The 23,628-nt window shown below is 44.2% G+C and overlaps 3 protein-coding genes across 6 annotated transcripts in view; all 3 read left to right on the top strand.

Moving 5' to 3' along the window:
- The window catches only part of MRAS (muscle RAS oncogene homolog), a 38,686-nt gene extending 27,999 nt beyond the window's left edge, over positions 1-10,687 (top strand). For all 3 annotated transcript variants that reach the window (XM_061370128.1, XM_061370130.1, XM_061370131.1), the window contains exons 4-7: positions 1,572-1,725; positions 5,451-5,550; positions 6,859-6,938; positions 9,750-10,687. In XM_061370128.1, coding sequence (XP_061226112.1) covers positions 1,572-1,725; positions 5,451-5,550; positions 6,859-6,938; positions 9,750-9,849 — 434 coding nt within the window. In that variant the 3' untranslated portion in view covers positions 9,850-10,687. The remainder of the gene's footprint in view (positions 1-1,571; positions 1,726-5,450; positions 5,551-6,858; positions 6,939-9,749) is intronic.
- TMEM177 (transmembrane protein 177) overlaps positions 1-23,628 on the top strand; it is a 146,305-nt gene that overhangs the window by 87,407 nt on the left and 35,270 nt on the right. The gene's annotated exons all lie outside the window — the stretch shown is intronic.
- PTPN4 (protein tyrosine phosphatase non-receptor type 4) overlaps positions 6,182-23,628 on the top strand; it is a 205,303-nt gene continuing 187,856 nt past the window's right edge. Inside the window, exon 1 of the mRNA XM_061370121.1 lies at positions 6,182-6,185. The gene's annotated coding sequence lies outside the window, so the exon portion shown is untranslated. The remainder of the gene's footprint in view (positions 6,186-23,628) is intronic.

Here is a 23,628-nt window from a genome sequence, read left to right as displayed (position 1 = left end):
CAGGAGTCAGACGAGGGCAGCCCAGCCTCTGCTTAAGGGTTGGGTGGGTAGGAAGGATTTCCTCTTCCATTCTAGCTGCACTGTCCTGGCCTTATTCCATGGTAGCAATTCTGCCCAGGGCATAGAAATTCACCAGTACATGGAGTGTCTTTGGGCTGTTTTTCTTTTTTCTTTTTTGTATAGCCCTTAAGAATAGCCTGGATGCCTTTGAGCTGAGGGCCCTTTTCCTAGATTTAGAGGGGAGAAGCACAGTGAAAGGATAAAAAACTATGAAGAGATACCCATGACTTTCCAGCAAGCTCCAGTTATTTGGCAAACAAGTCTAAATCTCAGGGTCTCTGGAAGACCCTAGAAGCAATTTTCACTTTAAGGGCTCATGGAAACAGACATTCAAGACCAGCTAAGACAGGCAAATGAAGTTGAAGGCTTTAAGAGCCTGCTGTCACCAAATAAGGTCTATAGGTCCTACAGCATAGCTGCCTTTCCTGCAGACATATAGCGAAAGTGTGTGGGCTGGCTTGTGGGATGAACTGTGACATGCAGCATGTCCACCTGTGGTCACCCATGCTGGTTCAGCAAGGAACACCAGCAGTAAAGTGGGCTTTATCCTGGCCTCATCTGGCAATTGGCGCAGGCTGAGTACTTACCCCTACAGGAGCATCTTGCTGGGACTGTGGGCCTGCTCAGACTGGAAAAACCCGTATCAAGCTTTGCTGCTCCATCAGCAGTATGCTTCTGCCACAGTCTCCATCCACCAGTGCCCTGGGCTTTCCCCATCACTTGTGGGTAGCAGATGCTTACGATGTGGCTCCATAGTGGAGGTGGAAACAGTTTTCCCACCCAGCCCAGCTGACTGAAATGTGAAAATGTTCCCAGTTGTTATTAAGGTCCTGTGTTTGTCTCTAGGATACAGTGATGCATTAGGAATATTATTTCTGAGCAGCTGGTGCACTTTGAGCTCACACCATGTTTATACTGGCATAACCTAAACTGATGAACTCCTCTTGTTCAGCCCTCCTTCTCAAGTCTTGCTCTGAAAGCATGTGATAGTGTAGAAGTAATATCCAGGTACTGAGAAAAGGAAAATGCTTGTAGCTATTGTTCTGCGTTTTCTCCCAGCTCTGCTTCACCATGGAGCTTGTAGATTGTCCCTGACATTTAAATTGGCAGTTACTTACTCTTCTAGTCTTGGGTTTTTCCATGAGGAGAACAGAAAGCTGGGAGAGGGAATAATGGAGGTCTGTGAATAACTTTGAGCCGTATCTTGCCAGAGGAGTAACTCCCCAGGTTCAGTGGTCAGTATTTTGTACTGGAAAATGAAAGTAAAATCCAGGTAGTCTTCTTCCCGTCCATCTGCTCCCACCGTAGGCACACAGTGATGAGCGGGATCTGGGAGTGGGTTTTGCCTTGTAACAAGAAACCACCTTGTCCATCCAATTTGTTATCACCAAATCTTGCAGCCTTTGAGAGGACCAAGCCCAGTGGAGTCAGAAAAGCCATGTAGGACACAAAGCAGTGACAGCAGCTGCAAGACTCACAGTACCTAAAACCCTTTGTTTCTTCTATCCCAGTTCTGGATACTGCAGGCCAAGAGGAGTTCAGCGCAATGCGAGAGCAGTACATGAGGACTGGAGATGGTTTTCTTATAGTCTACTCAGTGACGGACAAGGCCAGCTTCGAGCATGTGGACCGGTTCCACCAGCTGATCCTCAGAGTCAAGGACAGGTGGGTGCTGTGAAGACAGGCGCTGCCTGACCCCGCTTCTGCTGCTGGAGACTGTGCCACTGGGGAGGTTGGAGGTCTCATCCTGCCTTTTGTCTCTTGGGTGTCCCTGGGCAAATCCTTGTATGTGGGTTTGTGCACCTACATATGAGCAATAGGGAGTGTTTTACCTCTTCTAATAAGCATGTAGTGCTTTCAACGTGGAAAAGTTCAGTAGTGTTAGGATGGAGTCTTAACACTAGGTCTGGAAGATCTGGAAGGGAGAAACTCCTACCAGAATGGTGTGACAGAGCAGTGTGAGAAAGGCAGGTCAGACAGCTTAGAAGGTAACCAGTTTGGGTCTGAAGAGGGGAGAAAGGATGCTTTGTGCAGAGTGCAGGCACTTTGGGAACACCAGCAGGGAGTCGGCAAGCATTTAGGCCTAATCATGTTGTGTGTTCTGGCAGCATCCTCCTTTCACTGGTTTCAGTTTGTGCCAAACAAATCTTATAAGGTCCTGCATGATTTGAGGCTGTGAACAAGTGTCTTGAAAGGGAAAATACCCCATGTTGGAAAGAACTGTATTGCTTACAAGGGGTGTAATGCGGTTAAAGCATAGTGCTCTGCAGCAACCATTTTTAGTGAATACAGCATCTCTGCGTGACTGAGGAGTGAGCAGAAAAGGTCACCTGCTCCCCTCCTTTTGCGTGCATGGGAGAAGGTAGCAATGAGAGTTTAATCATGGTAAGCAAATGCATCCTGATAGAGAGAGGGGAAGCTGCCAGTTTATCTCAGAGATAACTCCCTCTTCCCACCCTGGTTCAAGAGGTGATGAACCCATCCTCACTGGGTGGGGTGTGAATTAAGCCCTTATACATCTGCAGCTTTAAAACACTTATTTTTTCCATCCATAATGGCTTTTAATTATGTAAGTCATCAAGAAAAGCCACCAGAGGGTTCAGGCCTCGTTGCTGGCTTCCTTTCACAGCTCTGAATAACTTCCCCACAGGAAGGGTGGACTCCTATCATGTGAGGTTCACAGCTGACAGCTCTTCCAGTAAAGCATCCAGAGTGGAGCCCACAAGAGTGAAAAGTAAAGGAAAACACATCCTTTGATTTCATCTAAATGAAGAAAAATGTCAGTCAGTCAGTCAGCCTCCCAGATCACGACAGTCTTTTCTTCACTGCCAGCTCAGCTTGAGGCAAATTAAATCTGTTTCTGAAAGCTAAAGAAGATAGGACAGTGTTTCCTGTAACCTGCCCCAACCGATGTCAGTTTTATCTAATTTAACTTTGTGAAAATAAGATGTGGTATTCATTGTTTTGCTCTGGACTGAAATTTTTACCCCTGCATATGCTGTGCAAACACCGCAGCCAGCGTGTGAGAAGCAGGAAGTGAAACAGGCTGGTGAAGTTGTTTGTGTTTCTCTGCTCAACACCACAGAAGTGCAGAGCATGAGGAGCTTAACGTTTCATCCAAAACCTGAGCTCACTCAGCAAATCACAGCAGTAGGAGCAGTGTGAGTAAAGGAACCTTCCTGCCAGACCTGCGGGTAGCTGGGAGCAGAGCATTGCTCTGGTTTTCAAGCAAGTAGTCAGTTTTGGCACCTTAAAATCCAAAGGAATTGCAGGGTGCTGTGGTAGCAGAGCTGTACAAAGCCTTCCTCCTGTTAGTTCCAAAACCTTCATTACAGTAAAACTTTCTAGTAGTTTTGTCCAACTAGCAATAGTACATCTTGCAACAGGGAACAAAATCCCCATAGAGTTTTATGCCTGATGTAAACAAGGCAAATCAGACACTGTCCAAATGTAATCCCTTTCTTATCAATGTACTGCAAGCCAAAAAGGAATCAAATAATCCTGACAAGCAAGTGTTTTGCTCCAGAATGATCAGAGTCAAGATATATCAATGCTTAGGCATTAAAATTAAATCAAAGCCACATTAGCAGAACAAATAACTTGTAAGACTCATTTAAAATGCAGAATGCAGTACAGTGTTTTTCTAGCCAGAGCAATGAAGCGGTATGCCAGGGAGAAGATGAAGCCCTTATCATCTCGATGAAAAATGATACAGAAACACTGTCTGAAAATCCAGAGTTACTCAGAGAAGTGTTTTATGCAGAAATGAGTACAGCCAGCTGCTCCTTACTCCAGTAAAATCAGCTCTGTTACAGCAGAGAACACTGGAATCATTTTTGGAGGGTTTAAAGTTAAATATAAGAAACTAATACTGCAGTAACTGTCAATTATCAGAAGGGACCTCCTCCCTCCTGGCAGTGGGTAAAGGCTCTGAAGCACAACTTTGCTCTCTCTGGCATGCAGCCAAAGGAATCATGGAATCATAGAACAGTTCTGGTTGGAAGGGACCTTGGCAGTCACCTAGTTCCAGCAGCGCTGCCATGGGCAGGGACACCTTCCACTACATCAGGTTGCTCAAAGCTCTGTCCAACCTGGCCTTGAATTCTTGAGCCAGGAGAGGCTCCAGTGTGAGAGGTGGGGTGGGAAGCGCTGTGCTGCCAGGACCTCCCATGGCATGAGATGCCTTGGTTCTGTTTAATCACTGGAGCTATGGGGGTCTCTGCCAGGTGGGAGCCTGACCCACCCTCATCGAGGGAGCCTCACACTGGACAAGCTGTAGTTAGATGGGTCTCTTCTCAGGCGGTAGCTGAATACAGTCACTTATATGCCTGGTGAAGTTAAGTACTGAGCATTATTACAGAGGTAGATGGTTATGGTAGAAAAGGATGGTTGTTCATCGTGGTTTTGCTCTGGGATTAGAAGGAGAAGATGGGGTAATAGCATCTGGAAGCTTAGTCAGACTAAGATGGTTCCCTCCAGCCTCCTTCCAGCTACCGCTGCCAGTCTTTCAATTTTTCTTGGGGTAACAGCTGATGGAGATCTCTTCTACCCCATTTGATGCCTCTCTAAATTCCAGCTATCAGTGTACATCTTTTCTCCCCCAGTGATTGCTTTCAGTGGATGACAAGGACATGAACTGACATCAGTTCCACCACATAGAATCATAGAATGATAGAATAGTTAGGGTTGGAAAGGACCTTAAGATCATCAAGTTCCAACCCCCCTGCCATGGGCAGGGGCACCTCACACTAAACCGTATCACCCAAGGCTTCGTCCAACCTGGCCTTGAACACTGCCAGGGATGGAGCATTCACAACCTCCCTGGACAACCTATTCCAGTGCCTCACCACCCTAACAGGAAAGAATTTCCTCCTTATATCCAATCTAAACTTCCCCTGTTTAAGTTCTAACCCATTACCCCTTGTCCTATCACTACAGTCTTGTTACCTTGTAGTGTGGAGCAGCTTCCAAGATACGTAGTTACTGAAATGCCTGAATTGTTATAAAAGAGTCCCGATCTCCTGTTCAAGAGCTGCCTCTATGTCTCGGTTAATTTCCTGACTAATTCTGTAGTTCTTTCTTCATCAAATTGGATCTTCAGGCTTAGCTATTATCAGGCATTGAAGAAACAATGACACAAAGTCCCTGAAGTGCTTGCAAATAAGGATGAATGCGTGCATGCATGGAACTTTGAGAAGTGAAATTTTACGATATGAACATATGTGTAGCACAGTCTGGAGGCTGAAGTGTGTTCATTTGGTCTGTTACATATGTGGTATGTCTGTAGCTGAGAATGTTAGATGATGTCAGCATCAGAAAGTGAAACTTACGCTCAGCATTTTTTATTGTAGTCTGCTAATAATTGGGTGGTGGTTTTGATTTTTTTCCAGAGAGTCCTTTCCAATGATTTTGGTGGCAAACAAAGTTGATCTAATGCATTTGCGGAAAATTACAAGAGAACAGGGAAGAGAAATGGCAACAAAACATAATGTAAGTTTGCAGGATTGTTTAATTGGTTGTTCTAAGTCCCATTACAGGCATTCAGAATTGAATTCTCAGCTGATTTGGAGTGGAATTGAAGTATTTCTCTTACAATCGAACATTTGCAATTACATTTTGATTACTACAATGTAGTAGCTATGCAGTTGCCTTTCAGCAGGGCCAGTTCATTATTGAAACTAGAAGCTGTGCTGAGCACTGGGCTGTAGCAACACTGGCCATCATAAAGCCATTTGTAGGAAGTGTCTGCAAGTGGTGAGAAATGTGAACTATTCAAAATGAGGGAAGAAAGTGCTCTCTCCTGGAGTGAAAAGGTGGAGTCAGACATTAGGAAGTGTCTGTAGGAAGTGAGCTTGTTGAAAGATAATGAAGTTACAAGGTTGTTAAGCCTACATAAATATGTCCCACCATATTAGCTCTGCGTTATTCATGCTGTAGTTTAGCCTGAGAAATTGGTCTTAGATGGGTGTAGATCACACCCTACTCCACTAATCACCTCTAAATGCCAGCAGTCCTGAACACCCAGAGAGAGACAACTCCCTAGGAGGAAGTGAATGGAAAAGTAAAAGGAAACAAGCCTGAGACCTCTTGGCAGCTTGCTGTGCCTAGATGGCAAGCTGTTCAGTGTTTCTAAACAAGCCACAATGGGAGTTTGGCAGGGCAGGTTCACTCCCTCCCCAAGGAAGCTCATTTCTGTAGGATCCAGGTGACCTAAACTGCAGCATAACATGTTGCACCCATCTGTACGTGCACGCTTTGGAAAAGGCCGTGTACGAAAATACCTTATCAGAGGCAGCTTTATAAATCAGCCAGCATGCTGGACAGGCACTCCAGGAGGCCCCATCTGGCTGTCAGACTTTGAAGGAGAAGATCATTTTACACTGAAGGGGAATTGTAGTCATGAAATATTCATGCAGTAGTCCTAATAAAATGTGGCAAGCAAGAATTTTGGCAAGTGCTTGTCTTTCAACAACCTTCGGCTATTTTCATGTCTGCAAGCACAGATTAGGGGGAGAGAACATCTGACAACATGAAACCTAACAGTATTGTAAACCCAGAGCTCTGATAGCAGCTGGTTTGCCTGGTGCTTATTCTGAACCTTTTGTCAAGCACTCACTGACCTTGTTGTGGTCATGAAGGTGTTGATAGCAGTGCCATGACAACACTGTTTACCTGTATCTCCCTGGTCTGTTAGACACCCAATTACTCCAGCCTTTAGGGTGTTTCATCTTGAAACTGTTTTGCTACCAACGTGCAGGCTGTTACTAATTTCTTCCATGATATGCTTCTCTCTTCCAGATTCCCTATATAGAAACTAGTGCCAAGGACCCACCTCTAAACGTTGACAAGGCCTTCCACGACCTCGTAAGGGTAATAAGGTAAGCTACAATCTCTTCACCTGTTTACTGCCTGGGGATGGAACATGCTGGAGTCCTGGCCCAGAGAGCCAGGAGCCAACTTCAGGGGTCATGTGGTTTGGTTGGGGGTGGGAGACTTCTGGGGTTTACTAAACTTTCTTGTCCTGTTTCTGCATAGGCATGTTACTAGCTCTTAGTTACCCTTGCAGGACATCAGTACTAGGTAGGTTGAGAACTAGCTGTGGATATGATGAAACTATATTATTCAATGAACAGTGCAAAGCCTACTGTAATGATCAACTTTAAAAGGCTGGCATTAAAAGCTCTCGACCAGTAATTTGGGTTTTCATAGCTTTTTCCTCTCAGGGTCTCATGTTGCCAGAGGTTAAAGGGGACTGGCAAAAAAATTCTACAATAGTCTAATGCTAAGGGTGACTTGTAACATTTTCTGCTCACTAAATGGAAAAAAATAAGCAGCTTTGTGTGAGAAGCAGCATGACCTAATGGCTACGCCACAGGTTTCCTCCTCAGACTGCAGAGACTTGTTCCCAGTTTTGGCATGGGCTGCTTTTTCTTGCTTTGGCAAACTCCAGCTCTCTGGGCGAACCCCTGCTCTGGCTGCCGGCAGGGAGGGACTGCTTTCCAGAATGCTGGCTGCCCTGCAGGAAAAGAGCTGTATGCACATCTTGGCGTCTCGGCTGATAGCTTCAAATCTCTCTGAGAAGATTTGTTTTTCTGGCACCAGATTTTTCTGGGCCCTCATTTTTCATGTTTTGGGAGGGTGCTGAGCTGAAATCATGCTCTTCCCCACCATGCAGTCAAAGTGCCTCGGTCGGGAATTAAACCATGAGGCATTTATTCGCAGTGTATTTGTACTTGTGAATATCTTAGCACAGACTCGAGTCAGCCTCTATCAAAAACAGATGGTACTGCCCACTCTTCCCACATGTCTCAAAAGCAGGGGGCAGAAAGTCTTTGGAGAATACAGAGCTGAGCTGGAAATGTCCCAAACTATTTCCCAACTGTTCTGTAACTCATCATTGGCTGTCTAGATATTACTTTTGTGTTACAGTGAGCTCTTGCCACCATCTATTCCACTCTGCGGGGAAAAAAACATAGCCAAAATAAGATGGTGAGGCTCTGTTTTGCTATCTCTACATAACACATCTCCAGACAGTCTGGAAGGAGTTCTGTAATAACACATCACTAAATTCAAGGCCTGAAAATGCACTTCATAACTTCAAAAACGGGTGATGCACCCTGTTCCCTGAGTAGTCACCATGAAAGTCATTGCCAGCCAGATAAAACTCTCCATAGCGTTAGAGGCACCAGAGATGTTCACAAAAGCTAGAACTCTGGTTAAGTCAGAGAGAAGAGAGGTGCCATGTGATTTAGTTGGCTATTTGCCACAGAACAGCTTCAGTTGGTCTTTGGACATTGCAGACTGTCCTCAGCCATCGGATGGCATCACCTACCAAGTATTCTTTTCTTTTTTTAAATGAGTTTTTCCAAATAACATGTAAATTTACAACTCCCTAATAGCTGTGGCATTCCTGGAGCGCTTTACAAATGTAGAGGCTCCTCAGAGCCTATGTACATTTGCAGGGTGAGGACACTCACTCAGAGTTGGCACTGTTCATGCTCCTTGCACTTGACTGATTCCCAGTTTATTTAGCTTTGTGCAGGAAACCCTTGTCTAGAAGTAGTCCAGAAAGGAGAAGGGTGATAGAGTTCACCCAATAGACCTTTTAAATTTCCTCATACACCTTTTATGCTGCAGCAATGCATACAGAGGGACTGTCACAGCAAAGATCTTGAGTGGGCGTGGGACGTGGTTTTCTGGATCTCTAAAATGGTTCCAGAACATTTTGAACAGCTTGTGGCTGCTTATTTGAGCTTTAAAGCTTTATGATTTTCATGCCTCCAACTTTCATGCTCACTGAAAAAAAATCTTACTAGTGAAAGCTGAGTTTTTCAGGTGGTTGCAAACATTTGAGAGCTGAGGCAGTAAGAAAAACACCAACTAAAGCCATAATGATTTGTCCCTCAGCTATGTCTCATCCTGGTCTGGATAACTTGTTTTAGACACTCAGTTTAGTGTCCGGCATACAACATAGCAAAGAGGCTGGTTTTGAACTATTTAAACTCTCAGGCTGGTGATTTAGACACTGTTTAAACCTATGGAAGATGTCAGTGCTTTCAGCTGCCTGTTTTGGGTGGCTGTGACTTCAGACAGCCAGGGACATCTTTCAGGACTCAGCTCATCCTTCATGCTCTGGTGTTCTTCACAACTTCCACGGGAGGCCAGAGCCCCTTTGGCAGCAGATTCTGTTTGTTCATTATTATTTTTTAGCCCCCCTCCATAACCAAGACCACAGCAGCGCAACTGGCTAAGGGCAATGCCAGCTGAAAGCAAATCTTTCCAAGAGGGTTTATTTCGCTGTGCACTCTGTATCTCTTTCATCTTCTTCCCTAATGAGCACTAGCAGCAGTGTGATAGATGATGTTGCTCTCTTTCCCAGAGCAGCCCCCTGGCAGGGGAGGAGGCAGCAGTTCACCCAGGGCAACTGGAGGCAGTGTCATGGCAGGACATACATCCCTGTCATTAGCCTTAATGTTTTCTTATGGCTTCTTTCCTCTTTCCTTAAAAATGCAGGCAGTTGTCTTGTTCCCTGTGTAGCATGAAAAGCCGCGTGGTGGTGGAAGGGTATATGGAGATATACATGTGCATGCCAAGATGCCATTCTGCTGGCCGCCCAGGACTCAGGATGCTGATGTCTGAGACAGCCTTGTGTCTCATCTGCTTATTTTCCTGTCTGTCTCCCAAAACAGGCAACAGATCCCAGAGAAAAGCCAGAAGAAGAAGAAAAAGACCAAATGGCGAGGGGACAGAGCCACAGGCTCCCACAGACTCCAGTGTGTGATTTTGTGATGGGACTGCCTGGGTGTGCCTTGGACGCCTCCCCCCGGCCCCACCACCAACCCAGGCGAGGAGCAGCAGCGTGATGCCCACATGCCCCCCCCGGGCTCCCCACAGTGGCTTGGACTTGGAGGAGGTGGCTTGATGCGATCTGGGCCCCCGCAGAGGGGGCTGTGCATCGGGGCTGGCGTGGGAGCTGTGCGAATGGGAGGCGGAAGGGATCAGCAGGACCTTGACTCTTGAACATCCCCAGCGACTTCCAGGGGCCTCCATGATGTTTATTTAAAAAAAGAAAAAAAGGGGGAAAAAAAAAAGAAGGAAAAAAAATAGAAAAAGAAGTGTTGGTTTTATCTGCAAACATTTCTCCTTGTGACCCATTTCTGAACAGCCATGAATAGCCCCCCTGTTTGGTACAGTTGTCTGTGTCTGTGTGGGGGAAGGGAAAGGGCTTTTCTTTCTCTAATTTTTTTTTCATCCTCTTCTCCTTTTTTGCTGTTTGCTCAGCAAGTGTTGGGTTGCAAAGAAACACGGCCGGGGTTAGATTTTTTGCACTGAACTCTCTTTTAGACGGCAGTGCCAAAACACGACTTCATATGAAAGTGCATAGATTTGGAGGAAGAAAATTAATTCCAGCTGCTCTGTGTGCTCCAGACATTGTGTCAGACTCTGGAGGGCAGCCAGCTCACAGACCGTAAACTCCAGCTTAGGAAAGGAGGTTTGGGCTTGGATTATATTTTTTTCTTACCCTTTGTCAAGAGATTTTGTTTCTGTTTTGTAATTTGGGGCATGTCAAAGTTAAGACATTTTGCTAACCTGGAACTATTTAAATTAAAGTAATTTACAAATGGAAGGGTATGTCATCTCTAAGGGGGGTTGAGGGGGAGGGAGAGAGGAAGCAAAACCTGAACTGAATTTGTTATCTGGGTGTTGAATTGCTCCCTCATAAATGTGTGTAAAGTGGTGCGATCTAAATCCCTCTTTATTATTCCTTAACCTTTCCCTGTAAAGCCACTCTTGGGTAGATGAATTGTTTTGCTTTTCCTAGACTCGTCGTGCACACACAGAGAAATCTGTTTATGGGCTTTGGCTCAATGTTTCTTTATTTCTTCTTCTCCCTCTCGCTGAGAGTTTGTGACTTGAAAGGAAGAGGTGTTTTGAAAATTATTCAAATGGGATGTGTCTCTTCATAAGCTTGCTATATCTAAATTGTCTCCCTGAAAACAGTGAAGATTAAGTATCTTTATGGTCTATGAAAAGGCAAGGCAAAAAACCTGCAGCCATTCAGGCTACCATCTGTGGCATCAGAAATACGGTTGTGCACATCCTGGAAGGGCCGCATTGTCTTTCACACCTTTCCTGGCACTAAGAATTGTGGTGGCAAATTTTTCTCTAATTTAATGGATTGTTGTCTGCTGGACTGAAACCATTGGCTCCATTCACAGGGTCACCAAGCTCCTTTAAAAGCAACAACTTGCTTTTCATCAGTTTAAATCTTGTTTAGATATGCTTTACGGGTGTGATTTAAAATATCGCCAAAGTATGAATGCCTGAGATTCATGTGTCTGAGTGAAAAACCCCTGGTGTTGGAAACTGAAGATCCGTTCAAGATGGTGGATCATCACAGACTTGGTTATTTATTGTTTGTCTTTGCAACCTGTTCACCACTTGTTTTTGTTTCTTGACTCTTTGCCAGGTGGCCTTTTGAAATGGGAGTTGGCTGCTGATTATTTTTCAGGTGAGTGAGGCTAATGAAAACATTTTCCTAATTGTCCAGTCTTCATCATGACCAGAAGATGGCAAATGTCTGCAGCTGGCTCAGCAAGCCGCTTACTGTAATGCTGGCTCCGCTGCCTCCCATCCCCTTTCATGTGATGACAGATGATGGGGATGGATTAAGGAGGGGGACAGCAGAAAGAAACATCTTCCATGGACTCCTACATTGGATGTGGGCCAAATGCTTCAGTAAAGTTGCAACACCCTGTGTCAACTGAGATCTGGCTGCAGACCATCACAGCATTTCTCCCAGTGTATCATTTCCTTGTTGGCTGAACTGTGATGACCAAAACCATTAGGGTCAAATCCTGGCTCTTGGGACTTGCTACAATCTTCTCTGGGTAAAGAGCTCCCTGTAGGCATCTTATTTGTTCTGCCTTGAAACCATCTAGTAAATCAGAAGGTGTCTGATATTCGCAACCAACCTAATTTGCTGTAGCTGCCATTACCACTTTCCTACCTGAATCCCTGTCTAGACTGATTACTGGCTTAATTTCTTTAATTACACACAAAAATTTTATGGGATCCGCCACACAAGATGATGGCATGTTAATACCCCCCCCCCCAGAGACCTTCCACCTAAAAATAACCTGACTTCTACTGAAACTGCTCATCCTTATTATTTTAATCTAAACCCTTGAGAATACTTGCCTGAAAACAGAATGTGTGTATCTTGAGTCACATCTGCTGGGTACTCATCATGGCATGTGAGAAATTATCTGCTTTTTCTGAAGTATCTTAATTGTTTCTTCAGCTTTTGTCAGCAACTAGCAGCTATTGCAGAATAACGGGGAGGAGTGGAAAGGAGCAGACCAGCAACCAAAAAGGATAGATAGTAAAGGCAAATGGGGAAAGTTTGACCATTTTTATCTATGTTCATCAATGTGTTTATAGCAAAGAGTGTTTTCCAACAGGGATCACACCTCTAACAAGTCTAGGGTGCTCAAAATAGTGAGGTATACAAAGCCTACTGCCATGTAACTCAGCTGGTCATATTCAGGGCTGTTAGGAAACCGAGAGCACCTTCCCTGCTGTATACAGCACCTAGACCTGGGTTGTTAGACACCCACCAGTTGGTGATACTTACACTACAGAAAGCACCAACCATGCTGGTGGATGGCTTATTTTCTCCTGTGGAGCATCCAGTGGATAGGAACTTCCTTCTTCTTGTCAGAAACAGTTTGGTGAAGGATCCTGTAAGGCAGCACTTGGCACTCATTTTCCAAAGAGCTGATGGTCCAAGTGACCTAATATTTTCAGCCCCTGGGTAACTCTGCATTTGCTTGTCTCAGAGCAATCTTATTCCTCTTCTACTAAACAGGAGTTTAGAAGGTAGAGCTGGCCATACCCGTACCTTGCTTTCAATACACACTTTCAAACAAAATTAAAAGAGGGGTAAAACCTGACAGATTTTCATGTATTTGATAACCAAACAGCCTCCTTTTTTAAGTTTAAACTATGAATAATATTTGTAATAAAAATAATTAAAAAAAAAAAAAAGCCACACAAATTTTGGCTTTGTAAAGGTATAACCACCTTCCCAATCTGGGTTCTCCTCCCAGCTCTACCAGTGCCTTCAGGTAAATCATATTGACGTTTCCTCCCTCAGGTACTTCTGCATGTAACACAGACACCAGCTTGTTTTCTTATCAGCTTTCGAGATGTATGGTGTATATTGTGCAAGTAAACTGTCTCTCTACCTTTGTCTCACATTTAGGGAAAAGGGGGTGGGAAGGAAGAGAAGGAAAAGTACCTGGCTGAAATAAATACGTTTTCCTCTGTCATAAGCAGAGGCTTTAATTGTCCCTCTCTGCCTGCCAATTCTAAATGGAACAAAAGCCTGATAATAATAAAACCAAAGGAATAAACCTCATCTGTGCAGGCCTGCAGGACGTGGGCTCCCTACAAACCTGCTTTCTTGGCTGTCTCAGTGGAGGCCACTGGCAAAGCTGCTCAATGGGAGCCTGGGTACATCTGAGTAAATCATGTTCAGATGATGCCAATCAGCAGAAAAATGCAAGAGATGGTGAACAAGACAAGCAAGAGCTTAGGGAGGGGCTGAAATTGCTTGGTTTAGATCAGATGTTTCAGTTTAACATGAGGCCATTGCAGTATATTGCTTTGTTCCTTAATCTGTCATAATTAATTTTGGCTGGCTCTTTGTAGCTACAGCTGTACTAGAATTTGTAAATTGGGATAGGCTGAGGGTTTTAGACATACACGATGTGTCTCGTCTTGAGAGGAAATGGGCGTTATTCAGCCCAGTGAGGACAGCATTGTAAAACTGGCTCAGGCTTTTCCCTTTTTTATTTTTTTTTTTTGTGCTTGTTGCCATCCTAAAGTCAAAGCAGAGTGCCTAGAGCTCCAGTGATTTCAAGGAATGGTCACTAAATACTGCTGAAATGCTTGGGAAGGAGGCGATACCCCCAAAGCTCTGGCAGCAGTACAGTATAATGAGGAATACAGAATATAACTGTTTTAAGAGATGCAACTTGTGAACTACTTTAGGTGTCAGGGTTCAGGTATGTATTAACTAGTAAGAGGGAAGGTTCAAGAGATGTCTGGCATTAGAGAAATAGACAAGTCCCTGTGACAACTGCCACATCAATCTGTGTACTTGGGACTGGACAAAAAAAGCTCTGTGTCTGGAAATCGGAGTTCTGTTGGTTCAGTGGCTAATCTACTCCACCTGCTGTAGGTTGGGCAGAAAGGAGGTCCATTAGTACACGTATGAAGTACTGTGTTATAGCTACACAGCAGGTATTGCAGTAACAAGGAGACACAGGATGCTGCAGCACAGGGAATGTTGTAGTTCCTGGTCACTGCTTCCCGTGCTGGGAGGTCTGCTGTGGCCAGTGGTCACATGAGTTCAATTCCTTGTCTTGCATATATGTATTTAATGCCATCTGAGATGCCTTGGGGTATCCAGGGCATTTGTCTGGGAGTTTCAGTTGTAACGCAAGACCTACGGGAGATCTGTGCCCTTCTGGAACACCAGCTAGCAGCCAGGTAGGATTCACTTGAGCATCTGAAATGGCTCCAGACGTGTCTCTTCAGGCAGCTAGTGACAGGACAAGGAGGAATGGCTTGAAACTGAAAAGAGGGTGGATTTACATTAGATATTACTGTGAGGGTGCTGAGGCACTGGAGCAGGCTGTTCAGAGAAGCTGTGGCTGCCCCATCCCTGGCAGTGTTCAAGGCCAGGTTGGAAGGGGATTTGAGCGACCTGGTCTAGTGGGAGGTGTCCCTACCCATGGCAGGGGCATTGGAGCTTTGGTCTTCAAGGTCCTTCCAACCCAAACCATTCTATTGTATAGCATCACTCTGAGAAAGCTTTGTGGGCATTCCATGTGTCTGTGGATATTCTAGTTCTTCTCCTGCAAAGTGATCTTACGTGTATTTTAGCAACTCACCGATGCATCAAAACAAAGTCTGAAGTAGAAATCACCAATTTTGTGAATTGTATTAATTGCGTTTTGCAGCCTAAGTGATCTCATGAGTATCACTTGCACAATTAGGCTGTAAATAATTCAATATTTGTCTATCAGGGATTCCATCAATAGTATACAGGCTATTTGCTTCCTTTTTACTTGCATGCAAGGGGAATAAATATTTCATAGATGATCTCACAGACAGAGTTTATGGGATGATATGGGATTTGCTTGCAATAGAACAGAGCGGGGAGATGACTCTGCATGTCATGATCCATGATGAGAAGAGACAAGGAGCAGCAGCACAGAGGTATTCTCTGGTGTGGGGGGGTGGGTGTTGTCCCAGCACTGTGACAAATCACTGCTGTTTCTCTCCAGCTTTAAGAAGTCTCTAAGTGGCCAGCAGGTCAGGCAGGCCAAGACTTCCTGAGGCAGGAGAAACATGCGGGTGCCGTGTCACAGTATAACATAGTCTGAGAGCTCAGACTGGGCATGTGGTCAGGTCCAGGAGCCAAAGAGGAGGAACTCAGGCAAAATCCTGGATTTGCTCAATAAGAGCAGAAGCAAGAGGAACAGAAAAGAGCTTTGTGAATTGGAGCTTATTTTATAAAGCCAAATCCTCTGCAAATCTAGATAAGAGACATTGTGTGATCTGTGTTAAAGACAATCTCTGCTGAGAAATCAGCCCAGCTGAACAGGTCACAAGCTGTTCCATGGACCACCACACATAAAGGTGTTACCGTGTGGCTGCTGTGACAGCAGCTCCTCTTGAATACAGTAATCAAGCCTAACCAGCCTAACAGATTTTTGGCATGCCTGTTTGCATCTCAATAGCCTATATCCCCTTAAAGCAGGAGTCCTGCACTGTGAGCCTGCTGAAAGGCCTGAGCACATGGCTGTGGGGCAGAGTTTTGTTTTCTGCAAGCTCCATAGTATGAGCCATGTTTCAAGCAGCAGTCACTGGGATGCGAGCAGACAAAAAGCAGGAAATCTGAAGTTAAGGCTGATGTACCCAGCTCTGCCCACATAACTGTGGAGGTCAAACAAAGCACAATGGTGTTAGCTGGGGACAGGGTGCTGCTTACCCTCCCCAGCCTTCCTCCCCTTCTCTCTCCCCCTGGTCGCCCTTCGTCCCCGTCCCCCCCGAGCTTCCTGCTTTGCCTTGCCCTCCAAATCGTCCCTGTCTCCAAATCTCCACAAGAGCTTAATCCGGTTTCTGGCACTGAGTTTCTCACAAAGATGATCACAGTGTTTCATTCCCATGTTTTTTTGTGAAGTCTCTTTGTCTCCTTGAGCACCCTTTGACCAGAAGGTTTAGCTTCCCGATGTGGGGCGTTTGGGCAGCCTTTGCCAGAAGGTGTTTCTTGGGGAAGAAGAGATGCAGCAGGAGATGGGAAAAGCAAAGCAGTTTCATCACCAGCATAAAATACGTAAAGTCAGAGGTGGCACTCTGCTTTTTTGTTGGTTTAACTCTAGTGTGTAACAACTGCCCTGGGAAAATTCACATAATAGCTGCTGCTGTAAGATTAGAGAAGTAGCACTAATTTTTCCTGAAATTTTTCATTTCAGGATCTTAGAGCATTCATAAATCAATCAACCACTTTGCAGTCAGGACATTCAGAGGCAGCAGATCTTGTTCTGTAGGCTGCAGAAATGAGATGTGCAAAGATCTGAAGCGTGGAGAAAGAGCAAGCTGAAGTTGGTGAGATGCCTGAACACCTAGTACTGCTGGGACTTGTGCTCAATTTGCTTCAAGCTGTGAAACTACAATTAGCATAGACTTAACTGAAGATAAATACTAAGTGCAGAAAGAAGAGGTCCAAGGCCAGCAATCTTGAGAGTTTCAGTCCCTGATAAAAACTATAAATACCTACTAGATTGTGGTGGTTAAAGCCCAGTTGGCAGCTAAGTATCACACAGCTGCTCACTTACACCTCCCACGTTTTCCCCTTCTGGGGAGGAGAATCAAGGGAAAAAAAAAAACTTAAAAATTTTTGGTTGAGATAAGAACAGTTTAATAATGAAACATAATGATAGTAAAATATAATAATAAAGCAAAACTAAGAATGCTATTACTAACAATAGGAACAAGAGAGGAAAGAATAAGCAAGTGATGCGCAGTACAGCTGCTCATCACCTGCTGACCAGTACCCAGCCCTACCCAAGCAGAGATTCACCCCTGATGGCCAATTCCTATTATATACTGGCCATGACATGCTGTGGTATGGAATACCCCTTTGCCTAGTTTGGGTCAGGTGTCCTGTCTCTGCTTCTTGTGCCCCTCCTCACTGGCAGAGCATGAGACAGAAAAGTCCTTGACTTCGAGTAAGCATTAGTTAGCAACAACTAAAACATCAACTTAGCAACATTATTCTCGGACTAAATAAAAAAACACAGCACTGTATCAGGTACTAAGAAGAAAACTAACTCTACCCCAGCTGAAACCAGGACATATGTATAAACTGCTTCCAGAAGTGCCATATTTCCCAGCATTTTCAATTGATTTTTTTCCCTAAACAATCCACCTGCTTCCTAATTTGGGATTCAGCTTATCACATCATAGAGATGAAACAGACATTGAAAAGGTCACAAGTTTTACTTCATCTAGGAAAAAAAAAGTTTACTCTTTGCAAAGTAAAAGTTACTCCTTGGACTTATTTACGGGACTGCTTTTGGTTTTCTTACAGAACAAATTCTTGAATCCTGCTTTTCCCATGGAGTCCCTGATACCAGTGACTGTATCAGCCACGGCCTGCTGGCTGAACAAACCTGTAAGCACCAAGCATACGCCATGTGAGCCCACAGCTAAGAGCTAAATTGATGTTTCAAGTTTCCAAGGAGCAGAAGCTACCACTTATTTTCAAAATGACAGGTCCTCTGGCAATGTTGTCCTAAGGCAACAACAAAGAAATGCTGCTATATAATGCCAGTGTGGCTGTTCCTCTGGGACTCCAGAGGACCTCTAGAAATGGCCATATATATAATGTTATCAATGCCAGTTCTGAATAAAGTGCCTCTGCTTCTTGGGCCTGGGTTACCATTAGCCTGACCAGTGCCACAGGGAGGAAATCTGCCCATGTGTTTTATTGCCAACTAATTCCAAGTTGCAGGCTTTTTCAGCCCTAACAGTAGTCTCAGTTAGGTTTCTTCTTATTGTGACCAGTATGGGACTTGTAGCATTGAAAAATCACTGGAGAGCCACTTTGACTACAGCACAGCATCTTTTACTGCCCAGCTGCCTTTGCTCTGCTTTTACCAGAGGCTCTGTAAAAGTGGGACAGAGGTGGTGCTCCTCCCTGGGGAGAGGCTGGTGCCTTTAATTTGATGGTGTGGGCTTGGATTTGTGCCTACTGCATGGAGCTTCAAGGACAGGGTCGAATTCATTGTCAAGATGTCTCAGGAGGTCTTAGCATCTCTTTGGGGCACTTGGGCTGCTCCCCAGAAATTAACCCCCTCTGTCAACCAGATGAGGACCAGAGTAGTCTCTTTGTGTCTTCAATATGATATCAGGATTAGCTGTTTTTTATCTAAGATGAGAGATGGCCTTACCTGCTGCATGGGCTGGCCTTGTTCCAGTGGTCTCCATTGATCCTACCTGCTCTTTGTGATAATGGCCAGCAGCAAACTCAGGGTGAATGGGACAGGGTCCTTTGGACACAGCCAGCCATATGGTGCATGGCATGACCAGGGAGGTCAATACATCCTTGGGACCCCTTCATGTGTGTGCAGGGTAGGTACTGCCAGGTGTTGGGTGCCACTGGAAAGTCACTGGGGTTTTCAGTGAGGGCATACTATGCTTTTCCAGACCCCTCCTGTCCCATTCTCTTGCCTACTGGTGCAGAAAAGAACTCAAAGAATAATTAGACAGAAGAAAAACCTCTCACATGTTAGTCCTTTTTTGTCCCTTTTCAATGAAGGTTGGGAGTAAAATTGCCCTAAAACCAATAGTGAAAAAATTGCTGAAGAGTGTAAAAGGGAAATCTAACAATCTGCTCTTGTGTTAGTGGCTGATATTTTTATTATTATTGCTACTGTCCATTCAAACACTTCCCCAAAAAAAGAAAAGGAGAAGTGGAGGCAGCCTCAAATCAAACAAAAGATTTCAAACAGTTCACAAACTTCTCCTAAATGTATTAATCTTACAAAGACTTTTTCACCTGTTAGTTAGACTTAAATAATCGTGACGTGGTACTTACTGAGTAACTAAAATCTTTTGTGAGTTCACATTTATATTCCAGGAGATTATTATAAAACAAAGGGCTGAAAAAATCCCATTTGGATGTGAATATTTAATACGACTCTTTGGAAGGCTGCTGTGCGGACATTAATTTGGGCAGATAATCAAATAAGTATTAAAACACACAATTATGCAGAGGTAAAATTAGAACAGGAAAAAGCTCTAAGTTAAGCCAAAAGAAAATGGTTTATAAAGATCATTTGAGCATGGCCTTTCAAACACAAATGGAATAAAACACCAGAGTTGTTACTTTATATTCAGGATTATACATCGTCAGCGGTACCAGTACTACCTGGTATGTAAATAGAGGACTGATGTTGGGTTTGTTCCTCCGAGACCTACTTCAGAGCCTGTAAATGTTAACTGGAGCCTTTCTGTCAAGTCAAAAGGCTTTGGATCAGGCTCCATCAACTTCTGATGAGGGAGTCTCACAATTCCTTTAATCATCAGCTTGCAGGAGAAGCAGAAGTGAAACATACTGCAAAACCCAAGCTCCAATAGGAGTCCTGTTCAATTATGCCTTAACATTAAACTCCAGCTAATGTGCTTTTACCAGATGTCCTGATGAAATACTATTAAGAGCTGGTGCATTGCATTAATTAAAGTGAAATTTCATAATGAATTCTTTTTGCAAGGCAGCAGGGATGAATCGGTGACCTACATAACCTCCCCTTCCCTCTGAAATAGCTTTCTGAACTAATGAAATGAATCCCCCTGGTTGTAGCAGGAGAGCGGAGGGAGCAGTGCTTTGCATCCCAGCTACCCGCTGTGACATGAAAAAATCTGGGCACTCTCCACAGAGATTATGGCTTGCCTTTCATTGTGTCTAGCGACAAGAGGGAACTTTCAGAGGCAGGAGGACTCCCATTAAGGGCACCTTGCATAACGGGAGGCTTTTGAAAGCTCCATTAAAATTCTTGGACAGTGCCCTCACGGAGGAGCCTGGCGATAAACTGGCTGACCTTCTACCTTATAAAGTGGCACAAACACACGAACAGTTAAGCTCACATTTGTTTGAACGTAAGAGGCTTAGGGTATGTCATTGAAATATAATGCACAATAAACATACACACAGCTGGCAGGCTCAAACCCGATTTTGCAAGTGTGTTAGGGAAGAAGCAGAAGAATAAGCATTACTTTAGCCCGTGTATGTGGGGACACGATGGGAGGAGGGGAGACCTCTGTTCCTAGGCATGTGTTTTTAGGAGATAAAATATGCTCATGAATTCTGGTTATGCCTGTGTTAGTACATTTTTATCCATGGTGGCTTGAGATTAAAAGCGATTTTTGATGTTCCTGAAGTCTCAGCAGTGTACGTTTCACTAAGTCATTGCACAAAACAGTCCCTGTACCAATGCTGGATTGCGCCAGTGAGTCCTAATTGCCTGAAAGATAATGGTGTCATTAAAGTCTCTTGCCCCTGTGAGCCTTGTGCTCCTCAACAGAAAAGATGCTTTTATTGTTGGTTTCAAAGGAGCCCTCAGTCACTGCTAAAGCACATTGTCCATTCAGAGGTACTGAGAGGCTGTATTCTGTAGCAGCTTTATTTCTCTGCTTTTCCCTTCTTAGACAGAGGAAGGGGGAGGGCAATGGAGAGAAATGCAGAAAAAATGTTGACTTTTCATCAAGTAAGCAAAAGTATAAATCAGATATTATTCAGTTAGACACCACGAGGGGAAGAAGTAGCTGAGACCTTGCACTGCTTAGGCTTCTAGCAGCAGAAATGGAAAGCGCTTCTGCAAAAGGAGACAAGCTCCACAAAAAAATGCCAGCTTCACCAATAATTTTCAATTCAGTACTCATTTTGACAGAAATTCAGTAATCATTTTGACAGAAAAGCTGTGAACTGCTTCTTTATTCATACAAAAGGCATGTGGCTTTGCAATTATGCCTTAATTCATAGCCATCCTTCTTACTGGACAATTTCAATTAAGAAATGACCTCTCCGTAAAACATTCAATTCTGCTACATAATTTATTCCTGTCTTCATCTGGTAACATCTTCCTAAAAAGAAGAAAGATGCTTATGCGGGTCAATCAATCACTTGTCTGTTTATGGGTGTGAGGGGTTTCTTTCAACATCATAACTTTATTTTTATTAGCCTGCACTCTGAACCTTGCTAGTTCTTGCACTTCAAGAATCACCTTTCTCTTTGCTTTACACAGTGTGCTCAAGAAGCCTGTCTTTGCTGGGGTTAGCAATACAAGGCCATATAAAAATGACAGTGGCATCCAGAGGTAGCCTATTTACAAGTATTTTTATATCCAAAGAGGACTTGCTAAAGGGAGCCTACAAGAAATCTGGAGAGGGACTTTTTACAAGGCATGTAGTGACAGGACAACGGGAAATGGCTTTAAACTGGGACAAGGTAGATTTAGATTAGATATAAGGAAGAAGTTCTTTACTATTAGGGTGGCAAGGCACTTGAACGGGTTGCTCAGGTAAGCTGTGACTGCCCCATCCCTGGCAGTGTTCAAGGCCAGCTTGTACAGGGCCTTGAGCAACCTGGCCTAGTGGAAGGTGTCCCTGCCCTTGGCAGGGGGTTTGGAGCTTTGATCTTCAGGTCCCTTCCAATCCAAACCATTCTAGGGTTTTATGATTTTCTGCATTTTTGCTATACAAAACTTAACAGAGATGTATTTAATGTCTAAGACCTAGGATAAGTAGTATCTGCTGAGTATAATAAGACGCCTGGTCTGCAGAAGGGCTGTGGTCCATCTGACCTGCTACCCTCATAAAACTATTGAAGATAAGGGTACACTCAGTACAGTGGCTTAAGAGACTTATGGCAGACCATTACAATATAATCTGGAGTGCTCACTAAATGCATGCATTACAGAGAAAAAGCTTTGTATTGCTGGTGCAGGCTACTTTCAAGCAGAGCATTTGTACTTTGCAGCTTTCAAGAGTAAGCCAGCTCTCCAAAAATCAGCACTCAGATAATTTTTCCTTTCATGCTTTCCTGCTACTTATCTGCTTTTCATTCTCTTTGCCTTTACTCCTCCATCACTACCTTTCTATATTCCCTCCATATTATCCACCACAGCTGATGTAAGAGCCTTCATCGCATCACCTTTCTGGAGCCTTCTGTTTCAATTTTTGCTGATTACTCTCCATCTGTCTAAGACTTAGTGGCATTTAATGTTTCTTCTTTGCTCAAGACTTTTTGAATGTAGGATCTAAAATGTAGTCCTACTGCTCAAGGCTGTGCCTGTAAGGTGGCATGGGAGCAGGGACTTCCTTGAACAAGAGGAGTCCCTGTCAGTTGTATAAGTAGAGACCTTTTAGACGGAGGAGGGGCAGTAATTAGACAAAAGAAGAGTTTAATGCTGCTTGCCTGAAATGTAAATGGGACAAAGAGGTTGTTTCAACCTTGAAAACAAATATGGAGGACCCCCCACCCTGTACATACAGTGCAGCACCCTGCAAGGCAGGGGGGTCCCAGCAAGCCAAAGGGACTCATTCACAACCAGGCTGGAAAGCCCAGGACAGTGGTGCAGGCAGCTATTCCCACCCTCCCTGACCTTCTTGTGCACACCGGGCCCTGTCAAAGACTAGCTCTGTTGCCCAAACCCTGCAAAATGTGAGGTCAGATCTTAATCCAGTGTATTCAAAATAGACACTGGCTTACTTGGTTTTATAAAGGACCAGAGCACAAATGGCAGTAAATCCATGAGCCTTTTGGCTTAATCCCGTTTCAGACACACAAAATAAAACCCTGCCTGACAGCCACAAGCTCTCTGGGAAGAGCTGGCTCTTCCCATGTTTCCCTAACTATAATTTTACACAGTCATATGCTGTCATCCTCCAATCCTCCTCAAGTGTCACTTGAAAAAAACATAAAAAATCTGTTGTCAATTATAATGACAATACATTGAAGATGGCTTACAGCACAGAACGGCATTTTATAGCAGCTGGCTGTGACAAATCTGGGTTAAGAGAGAACATTGTGTGTGTCCTAGACATTATAGCTTTTAAAATAAAAAACTCATTCTTATTCCCTGGGGCTTTTTAATGAATTGTCACATGCAACAATGCCTTAAACCAGGCATCCTGATTACGCATCTGACTCCAGCTCACTCAGTATTTGCAAAACAAAAGAACAGCCAGCACCCTGAAATCCCTAAACGTACTTGAAGAGCTCTACTGATGCTAACTGCCACCCCCCCACACACCCCTCCTCCCCCTTAAAAGCAATGAAGTAGTAGTCATCAAAGGAGGAAAAAGCTTTTAGAGAGGTAGGATGTCTTACCATGGTTAACGTTACTCAGAGGAATGATACACCCATCTCTGAACCATGTAACATTTGCACCACACACAGACTGATGGCAGTAGATGCGGGTCAGACCC

The sequence above is a fragment of the Neopsephotus bourkii genome, unplaced genomic scaffold (genome assembly GCF_033783945.1).
Source record: "Neopsephotus bourkii isolate Nb327-2 ecotype Australia unplaced genomic scaffold, CSIRO-AGI_Nbou_v1 NB_1526, whole genome shotgun sequence".
NCBI lineage: Eukaryota > Metazoa > Chordata > Aves > Psittaciformes > Psittacidae > Neopsephotus > Neopsephotus bourkii.
Note: the sequence above shows the minus strand (reverse complement) of the source record. Positions and strands in the feature narration are given on the sequence as shown.